The following is a 12,607-nucleotide window of genomic DNA, read 5'->3' on the forward strand; positions in this document are numbered from 1 at the left end:
GTGTCTTCCATATCAGTTCCTGATTGACTGAGTCAAGAGCATTGGTCAGGTTGATGAAGGTCATGCAGAGTGGTTGATGCTCCTGGCATTTCTCTTGAAGTTGTCAAGCAGTGAAAATAATGTCTGTTGTTCCACGGTTTGTCTGGAAACTGCACTGGCTTTCTGAAAGAGACTGAGAGAAGGTGATGATCTTCCGGGGTGGAGATTAAGGAGATTCCATGGTAGTTTCCACAGTCCGCTTTGTCTCTTTTCTTGACGATGGTGGCAATGACGGCATCCCTGAGGTTGGCAGGAATTTATTTTCTGTCCCAGATTTTCAGCAACAGCTGATGGGATGAAGGGTAATCTCTTCTCCTCCAAGTTTGAAAACCTCCGCTGGGATCCCAACCACCCCTGCAGCTTTTCTATTCTTTGTGTCTTTATGGCGGCTTCGACTTCGTCCACACTTGGTGGGAGTCCTAGATCATGGGGATTTCCTCAAGCATGTCCTTGTCTATGGTTTAGGAGTTCTTTGAAGTGTTCTTTCCATTGAAAGCCGATGTTCTTCCCATCTTCTGAGGGATTCATCATTATGCTGCATTGGTTTGAGACCCAAAGTGTTGGACCTGTATATTGCCTTGGTGGCGCTGAAGAAGCCCCGGGTGTCATATTGTTGGTGAGGAGTTCCTTAGCTTTCTCAGTCCACCATTGGTTCTTGATTTCCCTAGTTCTTCTTTGTACCTCTGCCTTGGCAGAGTTCTCCTCTTTGCCTAGCTGGTGATGTCATTTTGCCAGGCGCACTGAGCTTTCCTCTTCTTGTTGATGATGTCTTGGATGGTGTGATCATTCTCATTGAACCAGTCTTGGTGTTTCCTAGTCTTGTAGCCAATGGCTCCTTCATAGCTTGAGATAATGGCTGTTTCAGCTCTTTCCAGTTTTCCGCCATTCCATTAGAATGGACACTTTGGAGATTTTGAAAAAGACTTGTTGGAAGTTCACTAGCATGTTTGGCTGCTGAAGCTGCTCAACGTTGATCTTTCTTCTGAGCTATTTCTTCATGTTCCAATGTTTCTAGTGAAGTTTGACGGACATAGAGGAGTGGATAAGTTGGTGGTCTATCCAGCAGTCATCTGGTCATCATTTTGGTGAGGAAGGCATCCTTTTAGTCTCCAGGCCAGACGATGACAAAGTCGATCATGTGCCAGTGCTTTGATCGTGGATGTCTCCAGGAAGTCTTGAATTTGTCTTTTTGGTGGATCACAGTGTTAAAGCTGACAAGCTGGTGTTCTGCGTATTTAGAGTGCAGTAGAATCCCATTGGAGTTGCAATTCCCAACTTTTTCCTTTCCAATGACTTCTTTCCAGATTTTGGACTCCCTTCCAACTCTGGCACTAATGTCCCCAAGGAGGGCGATCTCAACTTCCTTAGGAATGTTGGGGAGTATGGTGTCCAGGGTGGAGTACAAAGAAAGGTACAGCACAGGAACAGGCCCTTCGGCCCTCCAAACCTGTGCCGATCATGATGCCCTAACTTAAAAAAAACAAACCTTCTGCCCTTACTCGGTCCGTATCCCTCTATTTCCTCCCTATTCATGTATCCATCCAGATGCCTCTTAAATGTTGCTAATATGCCTGTTTCCACCACACATTCTGGCAGCGGGTTCCAGACACCCACCATTCTTTGTGTAAAAAAGCCTATCCCGCACATCTCCTTTAAACTTTCTCCTCTCACCTTGAACCTGTGCCCCTTTGTAATTGACACTTCCACCCTTGGAAAAAGCCTCTGACTATCCACCCTGTCTAGCCTCTCGTAATTTTGTAGACCTCTATCAGGTCTCCCCTCAGACTCCGTCTTTCCAGTGAAAACAATCCTAGTTTATTCAACCTCTCCTCATAGCCAACACCCTCGAGTCCAGGCAACATCCTAGTGAACCTTCTTTGCACACTCTCCAAAGCTTCAACGTCCTGATTATGTGGTGACCAGAACTACACAGAATATTCCAAATGCGGCCTAACCAAGGTTTCATATAGCTGCAACATGATTTCCCAACTCCTGCACTCAGTGCCCCGGCTCATGAAAGCAAGCACACTATATGCCTTCTTAATCACCTTGGCCACTTGTGTTGCCACTTTTAGGGAACTGTGAACCTGCACCCCCAGATTCCTCTGTATGGTAATGTTCCTAAGGGTTCTGCCATTTACAGTATTATTTATACCTAGATTTGATCCTCCAAAATGCATCACCTCTCATTTGTCCGGATTAAACTCCACCTGCCATTTCTGTTCCCAAGTCTCCAATCTATCTATGTCCTGTTGTATCCTCTGACAACCCTCCGCACTATTAGTAACACCGCCAATCTTCTTGTCATCCGCAAACTTTCTAATCAGAGCACCTACATTTTCCTCCAGATTATTTATATATACTACAAACAATAGAGGACCCAGCACTGATCCCTGAAGAACACACTGGCTACAGATCTCCATTCAGTAAAATACCCTGTCATATTACTTGTTTGTAATATGTCGTTACTCTTTGTTTAACTTCCAGAATGGTCTGATGGTTAGATTTCAAAGAAACGACCAATCTTCAATTCAAAGCAAAATAGGTTTAATGAAGAACAAATTAAATACTAATGAGTTTGTTCACTCTTACAGAACTATAACTGATGATAAAGTAATTCAGAATAAATATTTTTTTTTTTTAAATAATTTTTATTGGAATTTTTTACAGAAAATATAAAAAAATAACAACAAGTATAGCAACAAGCAGTAATATGCAACTAACAGCCCCATAACACCCACAATTCCCCCCATACCGTAACATCACATGTATCACACTCCCCCCACACCCCCCCCCCAACAAGAGAACTTAACCATAAATTTAAATTAAATAAATCAAATTTAAATAAAATAAGCAAACATAATCAACGTCCCCCCCCCCCCCCCCCCCCCCCCCCCCCCCCCACCCCCCCGGGTTGCTGCTGCTACTGTCCCAGTACCCTATCGTTGAGCCAGAAAGTCGAGGAAAGGTTGCCACCGTTTAAAGAACCCTTGCACCGATCCTCTCAGGGTGAATTTAACCTTCTCAAGCTTAATGAAACCCGCCATGTCATTGATCCAGGTCTCCACGCTTGGGGGCCTCGCGTCCTTCCACTGTAGCAAAATCCTTCGCCGGGCTACTAGGGACGCAAAGGCCAGCACACCGGCCTCTTTCGCCTCCTGCACTACCGGCTCTACCCCAACCCCAACAGAATAAATATTAACAATATTTAACTGCATGTATTAACTATGCTATAACTCTCTCTAACTGCTGTCCAGTCACTCCTGGTTTGAAGAGACCCAAGATCCTTTGAGTTCCGTTATTTATACATGAATCAAGTGCTGCCATCTCGTGGTTGTCTTACACTATGATGTAGTTATTAACTCTTTCTATGCCATCATTTATACATATCACTACACCTTCCACCGCAACTCTCTGTCTTCTGTAACCATGCCAGTTCTACATTCATCTAGCCAGCCCACCCCGAATCCCATGTGATTTTAGTTTTTGTACCAGTCTGCCATGTGGGACCTCGTCAAACAGCTTACTAAAATTCAGATAAACTACATCGACAGCTGTTTCCTCATCAATTTTCTTTGTCACCTCTTCAAAAACTCAATCAAGTTGGTGAGACATGACCTTTCCATACAAAACCATGCTGCCTGCCACTAACTAGTCCATTTTCCAAATGTGCATATATCCTGTCCCTCAGTATCTTTTCCAAATGCTTCCCCACCACTGATGTCAGGCTCATGGGCCTAGAATTTTCTGGGGTATCCCTGCTTCCTTTCTTAAACAAGGCAACAATATTGGCTATTCTCCAGTCCTTTGGATCCTCCGGGTGGTCAAAGAGGATGCAAAGATATCTGTTAAGGCCCCAGAAATTTCTCCCCTTGCCTCCCGCAATAACCTGGGATAGATCCCATCCGGTCCCGGGGACTTGTCTATCTTAATGCAATTTAGGATACTCAACACTTTCTCCTTTGATACATTGACACTCTCAAAAGCGTTCACATACCTATCCCTGATCTCAGTAGAAGCCTTCTTTGGACTCATCATTAGCATCAAGAGTTGGTGAATAGGCATTTACAAGCATTGCCTGCTGGTTCTTGGCAGGTTGTAGATGGAGGGTCATGAGGTGCTTGATGTTGACAGGGAGCTCTGAGAGTCGGTTGACGAGTTCATTCTTGATGGTGAAACTAATTCCATGTGTCCTGGGCTGATCCTCAGTTTTCCTATCCAGAAGAAGGCGTAACCACCGCCTTCTTCCCTCAGTTGCCCTTCACCTGCTCTTCGAGTCTCTTGTAGCGCAGAGACATTAATGTTGAAATGTTGAGTTCACAGGCAACAAGGGCAGTTCTCCATTCTAGTTTTGCTCATTATCCAGGAGGGTTCGTACATTCCAGGCGTGTACTGCAATGGAGTTTAACTTTGATTTTCTGACCACAGGTAGGTGAGCCTGCTGGTTGTGGTTTTCCAGTCAGATTGGAGTCAGAACAAACTGTTTTTAGTGCCCTTTTCCCAGGCAGGGTGAGCAGAGTGGATCCTGAAGAGGGCTGTTCAGTTATGAGGAAAGTTGCCGAAATGCTCTCCTGCTCCTATTCAAAGAGCAAAATGACAGAATCAAATTCCACTGCCTACGTGCTGGTCCGAAGCTAGGGACTTCCAGATCTATTGGTCCTGTCCCCGTCACCTCTTACTGATTGCTGCAGGACTTGTCTGTGTGGGGTGTGTGCTTGTTTCCTCTAGGTAGTCATCTGGTGCAGGACACCTTTTAACATGGGAAGCCATTGCACATCAGCAGGCACACTGTCCTTGGCAGAGGGCAGGTCCAGTTTGTAGCCACCTGGGTTGGCCACTTCCTCACACAAAATGGAAGAACGCAAAGGTTACAGGGAGAAATGGACATTGGCAAAGAGACAAGCAGTTTGCAGAATCCCCTGTACTCTAGCTGCTAAAGAAACCAGACAGAATTGTAACTAACGAGCTGCGCATATTAAGTGAGCGATTCATGGTGATTCCCAGGCACAATGGACACAACAGTTAACTGCAATCGCTACATTCTATAGAAGGTCAGACATCCCGGCTCCAGTGGAGTCTGAGACAAAGGACACCAATAAGGTGGAAGGAACCGTCCGGTGATCGAGGAACAGCCCCGTTATTGGGGAAATTCAAATCAATCGATTGGGAAGAGACCCAATCGATTGCAGGTTTAGAGAGGGTCCGCCCAGAAGGACGCGAAGCCCCTGGGACCTATAAAAGTCAGGTCCCAGGACTGATTCTTTCTTCTTGACCAGCCGGCCCTCCCAGCAGAACACCTTTGCAGCAGAAGACCTTGAGAAGGAGAGGCCTGGTCAGCAGCCACCATCAAGTAAGTGTCATACAACGCACGCTACGAGAGTAGACACTCCTGACCCCTTTAGTCCACACCAACTGGAAGCCCGCGGATCCAGGACAAAGCAAGAGGCCATTGTTCCCTGATCCGGCAGTTCCCTTATTCCAGATAAGTATTGGCCTGTTAGTGGTAGGAATAGCCTAGTCTTTTAGTTTTATATGCATAAGTAGTAGATAACTGTATTATAATAAACATGTCTTATTTGAACTTACTAACTGGTGTATTGAGTTATTGGTCTGAACTTGAACCTTGTGGCGGTATCATAACGATACCTGGCGACTCTAGAGCTAAGGAATAAAACAGCCAAATTGATTGTAAAGCACACTCATCCAGAACGAGCAACAAGTTCCAGTGACAAGCCAACCTCGAGGACTGGGTATCTCCCTATTGCTGCAGCCTTCATCCACCATCACAGCCATTGATACCATATGAGTATCTTCCACCTGTTCTGCCATTGAGGACTTGGTTTGGATTACCCTTTGTCTGGTTCCTCCCCTCCAACCTCCGCCAGGAGCTTAAGACTCTCGAAGGCATTGCTCTCAGAATCAACGGAACATTCAAGCCTCTCCCAACATGGCAAGGTGGCAATCCAAGGATTTATAACTTGTTCAGTTGCAATTTTGAGTGTGAGCCTTGCTCCATCTCATTACTGGTTTATACCTTCATAGAATCCCTACAGTGCAGAGGGGGCCATCAAGCCTGCATCAACTCTCTGAAAGAGCACCCTACCTAGGCCCTATCCCCATAACCCCTGAACCTAACCTGCACATCTCTGGACACTAAGGGGCAATTTTGCATGGCCAATCCACCTAACCTGCACACCTTTGGACTGTGGGAAGAAACTTGAGCACCCAGAGGAAACCCAATGGACATAGGGGAGAAAGATCAAACATCTCACAAGTCACCCCAGGCCGGAATCGAACCCAGGTCCCTGCTCTATCTTATTTTTGGTTCCTATCTTTAATTGCAGTTTAATGTGTGTGAGCCCTTGCTCTATCTTATTTCCAGGTTTATATCTTGTTCAATTGCAGTTTATTGTGTGTGTATATATGTGTATGAGTCTTGCTCTATCTTCAATTGCAGTTTATTGTCTATGTGAGTCTTGTTCTATCTTATTTTTGTTTTCTATCTTGTTCAATTGCAGTTTAGTGTGCAACTCTGCTCCTGTCCTGTAGGGGAATCATTGCGCTCACTTCCAAACAGCCCACTTCCCCTCTCTCTTGTCTGATTCAACACTGACACTGCACCAAGAGGGAAAAAAAACCCCAGCTTCCAGCAACCAGCCGATTGTCCTGTTACCAATCAAACACCATGAAGGCCATTATTCAGAGAGTCGCAAAGGCCAGTGTGACAGGTCAGTCTGTATTTGTGGCGAAGGCTTTCTTGTGGTGTGGGGAAGGAGACCCCCTACCCATTCCTCCTCTCCTGTTGGCATTATTAATTCATTGGTGCTGTTTTGCTGTCACAAAGAAAAGGCCGGGGACGCGTTTGCAGCTTGGGGTGGATTTGGGGTGTTTAAATGTGTGTGTGTGTGGGTGGTGTTGTGTATTGTGTGGTGTGGTTTTTGGGGGGGGTTGCAGTGTCACACACACACAGTGCAGGCTGGACAGGACTGACCCGCTGCTACAGCTGCGATGTCCCTTTTCGCAGAGAGCCGGCTCTCCGCTTTCTTCCGGCAGCGCCTCTATTTACAAAAAGACCCAACCTGCAGACCCTCCAATGTCTGGCTATTGTTCAGCAACCAGGGCTTGTAGTCAGCCCCATTAATTCCAGTCACAACAGGAGAGAGAATTGACTGGTTTCTCCCCCGCCTCCAGCTCAGGTTAGAAACATGCCTCCTGCAATTGGGGCTCATTAATCAGCGATGACTCATTCGAATCTCCAATCTTTAATACACTCAGTGCCTCGGTATTAATAACGCAGTGGCTGGCTCTCTCTGGCTGCTGCACCCCCAGTTGTTGTGTGTGTGTCTGTGCAGGAAGCCTCTCCTGAGAACTGATCATCTTAAACCACTACTTCATCCTGGTGTTGAGCCACACAAGTCAAAACACTCAGACACAATCTCCAAGTACAGGAACATTTCATCCAGTTGCTTTCTGTGACTGGAATCCCATTCTTTTTGGGAAAAATGAAGTCAGGCAGTGAGGGAGGGCGTCTGGAAATATCAGTGACAAAAAAACTTGGGGATAACCGAGACCCTTTGGAGTTTCAAAAAAAGACTTGCATTTATATAGCACCTTTCATGACCACAGTGGTCAGCACTGCTGCCTCACAGCACCAGGGACCCGGGTGAACTTGGGTGACTGTGTGGAGTTTGCACGTTCTCCCCATGTCTGTGTGGGTTTCCTCCGGGTGCTCCGGTTTCCTCCCACAGTCCAAAGATGTGCAGGTTAGGCGGATTAGCCATGTTGGGTTACCGGTATAGGGTGGATACGTGGGTTTGAGTAGGGTGATCATTGCTCGGCACAACATCGAGGGCCGAAGGGCCTGTTCTGTACTGTACTATTCTATGTTCTATGTATCTGATCTGGTTCTGTTTCCAGATATTGGTGCTTCACACCATCCATTGTTTATTGGTGCTGGGATCGTACTCTATATTTTAAATTTAGATATAATGTAACCCCACCAATAGCCTCAGAATGGTGTAACTATTGAAGCACATTGTCCCCAGAATATACTCAGTACAAAGGATGAAAGTCATTTTTAATGTGATAAATGAAGGGGAGAGAGGGGAGGGGGAAGGGGGAGGGGGAGGGGCTGGATTTCATGTTATCTTTGGGGAAAGGGGCAGCACGGTGGCCTAGTGGTTAGCACAACCGCCTCACGGCGCTGAGGTCCCAGGTTCGATCCCGGCTCTGGGTCACTGTCCGTGTGGAGTTTGCACATTCTCCCCGTGTCTGCGTGGGTTTCGCCCCCACAACCCAAAAAATGTGCAGACTAGGTGGATTGGCCACACTAAATTGCCCCTTAATTGGAAAAAATAATTGGATAATCTAAATTAAAAAAAAAAAAATCTTTGGGGAAATGCCAGAAAGCACGAGGACAAATATATGAAAACATAAAAAGTGGAAGCTACCGTTGAACACATTGGGGATGCTGTGACTGGAAAAGGAATTAGAACAAAGTTAGTTGAAATAAATTTTGAAGGGAAAGGGGAACAAGAGTGTGAAAGATCTATTAGTGTGCAAGAGGTTAATAAAGATGGGAGTCTTTGAAAATATTTTTAAAAAAATTATTTTTATTCAAATGTTTGTCAAAAACATCATTTTTTGCATAACCGTATGCAACAATTAACAGAACAAAATAACTGTTAACCATATATACAAAGAAAAGAACAATACAACGTAACGATCTCCCCCCCACCCTGGATGCTGCTGCTGCTGACCTTTACTGCTCTCCTAGAACTGTAAGAAGTCTTACAACACCAGGTTAAAGGCCAACAGGTTTGTTTCAAATCCCTAGCTTTCGGAGCATTGCTCCTTCCTCAGGTGAATGAAGAGGTATGTTCCAGAAACATATATATAGACAAAGTCAAAGATGCCAGACAATGCTTACAATGCAAACATTTGCAGGTAATTAAATCTTTACAGATGCAGAGATAGGGGTAACCCCAGGTTAAAGAGGTGTGAATTGTCTCAAGCCAGGACAGTTGGTAGGATTTTGCAGCCCAGGCCAGATGGTGGGGGGTGGATGTAATGCGACATGAATCCCAGGTCCCGGTTGAGGCCGTACTCATGTGTGCGGAACTTGGCTATAAGTTTCTGCTCAGCGATTCTGCGTTGTCGCATGTCCTGAAGGCCGCCTTGGAGAACGCTTACCCAGAGATCAGAGGCTGAATTCCCTTGACTGCTGAAGTGTTCCTCGACTGGAAGGGAACATTCCTGCCTGGTGATTGTCGCGCGATGTCCGTTCATTCGTTGTCGCAGCGTCTGCATGGTCTCGCCAATGTACCACGCTTCGGGACATCCTTTCCTGCAGCGTATGAGGTAGGCAACATTGGCCGAGTCACACGAGTACCGGTGATTCCTGTATACTTAATGCACACTCGATGTTTAGTCTTATGATGTTAACCATGTCATTGTTGATGTATTTACAACATTATTCACTGCCTTTAGGTTTATATATGAAGTCTTGGCTTTGCCTTTGATATCGGTCCAAGTTCATCTTGTCCCTAATTTATCCTTGCCCTCAATTTATACAATGGGCTCCCTCTGTGTGGTGTCTTTCAGCCAAACATGCTTGTGCTGGCTATTTGAAAGAGCTATCCAGTTAGAATGTTCGTTGCATAATTCTAATGTTACTAGTAATTCAGAGACCAGCCCTGCGCAGGGCCGGAGAATTCCCGCGAACAGGCTACGCCGCAGAGCGGAGAATCAGCAACATTGGTGCCGGATGGTTGGTGCGGCGCCGGTTACGGGCCGCTCTACGTGGCCGGCGCACCAATTCTCCGCTGTGGGAAAAGAGCCGAGTCCAGCCGCCGCCATTCTATCCTGCTCTGGGCGGCAGGACCTCGGCGTGTAAGGGTTGGGTGGTCGCCTTTTGGTGGGGGGGGGGAGGAGGAGGGGTCTGACCCTAGGGGGGGCCTCCGATGTGGCCTGGCCCGCGATCGGGACCCACCGATCGGCGGGCCGGCCTCTGTGGTTGGAGGCCTCCTTTCCTACGCGCCGGCCCCTGTAGCCCTGTGCCATGTTGTGGCAGGGCCGGCGCGTTGAAGGGGGCCATAGCGCATGTGCGCGTTGGCGCCACGCCTCTGCGCATGTCCTCATCCGTGCTGGCGCAACTGCGCATGTCCTCGTCCGTGCTGGCGCAACTGCGCATGCGTGGATCCCGCGGTGCACAGTTCACGCTGGGATCTGCAGCTGGAGCGGCGCGAACCCCTCCAGCGCCGTGCTGGCCCCCTGTAGGGTCCAGAATTTGACGTGGGAGTGGCCCGTTCACAATGTCGTAAAATGCGATGGCGTTTACGACGGCGTGGACACTTTGCCGTGGGATTAGAGAATCCCGCCCCAATGCTCTGGATTCCACCACCAATGTGAGGGAAATTTAAATGCAGTTAATTAATACATTTGAAATAAAAAGCTAGCCATATTTATAATGGTCAAAAAACGACCAGATTATGGTAAAAAACCGATCTGGTTCATTTAATGTCCTTTGGAGAAGGAAATCTGCCGTCCTTACCTGGTCTGGCCCACATATGCCTCCAGTCCCACACTAATATGACTGACTCTTAATTGACCTTGGAATGGACTAGCAAATCACTCAGTTCAGGGGCAATTCAGGATGGGCAGTAATTGCTGCACTCATCACCCAAGAGCAAATTTTAAAAAAGTTCAATTTCATCTGCTCTTTTCCTGAATTCCTACAGTTGTTCCCCTTCCAGTATTTATTCTGTTTGAAAGTTATTCCTGAATCGGCTTGTCCTCACCCATTCAGGCAGTGCATTCCTGACCTGAACAACTCACTGCATATTCTTCTCCGGCTCACCTCTGGCTCATTTTGCCAATCTCCTTAAATCTGTGTTCTTCTGGTTACTGACCCTTCTGACCCTGGAAACAGTTACACTGTCAAAATCCGTCACCATTTTGAACAGCTCTATTGAATCTCCCTTTGACCCTTCACTGCTGTGAGGAGAACAGTTCTGGCTTCTCCAGTCTGAAGTCCCTCAATCCCTCGTCCCATTTCCCCCCAGGCCTCGACATCCGTCCTGACGTGTACTGCCCAGAATTTGCAGCAATACTCCAGCTATGGCCTAACCGGTATTCATAATTTATGTTGATCATTATTTCCTTGTTTTCGTACTGTATGCTCATGCATTGTAAAGTCAAGGATTCCCAAATGCAGCTTTTTAAATTTGTCGTGGCACCATCTAAGAATAAACCTGGCCTCTCTCTTCCTGAACCTCCTTTTTTTAAAAAAAAGGTGCTATTTGGGCGATGCATGACCTAGATTTCTATTTTGATAGAAAATGTTGCACTCTTATCTAGAACTTGAATGACAGAGACTAGTGAGATAACTGAACCAGATCCTTAAAACAATCGGAGGGTTTCTGTTAAGGCCGGTGGCCATTTTGGAATCCAGACCTGACTGGGCCAACCCCCCAGTTAGTATTTGAAAAGAACAGAGAAATATAGAGAGGTTGTTTGCCGGGATTGTGATCAGCGATGAAGAAGAAAAGCGAGTAAAGAATGTCAGTTATCTGTTTTTCAGAAGGTTGCTCACTGCCCAAGACAAATGGGAGAGGGGTGGCCTCTTAGAAAGAGCCAGGCTGAAGCAGGTTATCAATGGCATTGCATCGAGCTGACTGAAAACTGGAGGCCGGGGCGGTGGGTGTTCAGAGTGGAAAATAAATGAGGACGTCGTTACTTATTAATATTTATAGAGATGGATCTGAATTTAAATGAGCTGCTTAGTATGTGAAAATCTCCAACCAGCTGTTACTCTTTGTCTAACCCCCACCTTGCCCAATAAGTGCGCTGAAAATATCTACAAATGCATCCGACTGTGAGATTGTGCTCCATCCTCTCTTGCGGAGAGCAACCAGATTTTCCAATTAGTGAGCTGCAGTGAGGATGAGGCTTGGTTGCTGCTCGCTCGTTAAGAAATGATCATTCAACTCAGTGTTAATTCCCAATTCGATAACTCAGTTTCTGTTTTATTGGAGGGTTTTATTTTTGGTGTAAAAAGAATATAGGAAAAAAAAGCAGTGGAAAAAGCGCAGACTCCTGGGTGGATTCGGAAAACATTGATTGTTATTTGCAGAGCCTTTAGGAAAAACAAGCCAACAACTAAAAATTGTACAATCAAACCTGATGAGAGAGCCCACAATTATTGACACCATTCATAGGCACAATGTTTATGGGTTCACGATTAAACTCCTATCAAACTCCATTTAAGGGGAAACTAATGAAATACATGAGGGAATAGAGGGCAGGCTGACATTTATGGGAGCTTGCTGTGTAACAGTTGGCTCCTGCATTTTCTACTTCAGGAAGGTACTTTACCTGTTGTAAAATGCTTCGCGCTGGCCTTTGTTGAAAGTCCCAATAGAAATGAAGACCTTTATTTTGGGGTTAATTACAGTGAGGTAGGCAGAGGCTTGTTTGTGTCAAGCATAGAACCGACGTGGAGCAGCTGGACCGAGCGGCTTGTTTTAATGCTGTAAGTTCTGGATTTTAACAAAAAAGGTGAAAAATA

General features: G+C 46.2%; 1 protein-coding gene across 1 annotated transcript in view; it reads left to right on the forward strand.

Moving 5' to 3' along the window:
• Positions 1-6,586: 6,586 nt before the first annotated feature.
• Positions 6,587-12,607, forward strand: part of dtd1 (D-aminoacyl-tRNA deacylase 1) — a 178,128-nt gene continuing 172,107 nt past the window's right edge. The window contains exon 1 of the mRNA XM_038805818.1: positions 6,587-6,767. Coding sequence (XP_038661746.1) covers positions 6,725-6,767 — 43 coding nt within the window. The 5' untranslated portion in view covers positions 6,587-6,724. The remainder of the gene's footprint in view (positions 6,768-12,607) is intronic.

This window comes from Scyliorhinus canicula, chromosome 1 (assembly GCF_902713615.1).
Source record: "Scyliorhinus canicula chromosome 1, sScyCan1.1, whole genome shotgun sequence".
NCBI classification, from domain to species: Eukaryota; Metazoa; Chordata; class Chondrichthyes; order Carcharhiniformes; family Scyliorhinidae; genus Scyliorhinus; species Scyliorhinus canicula.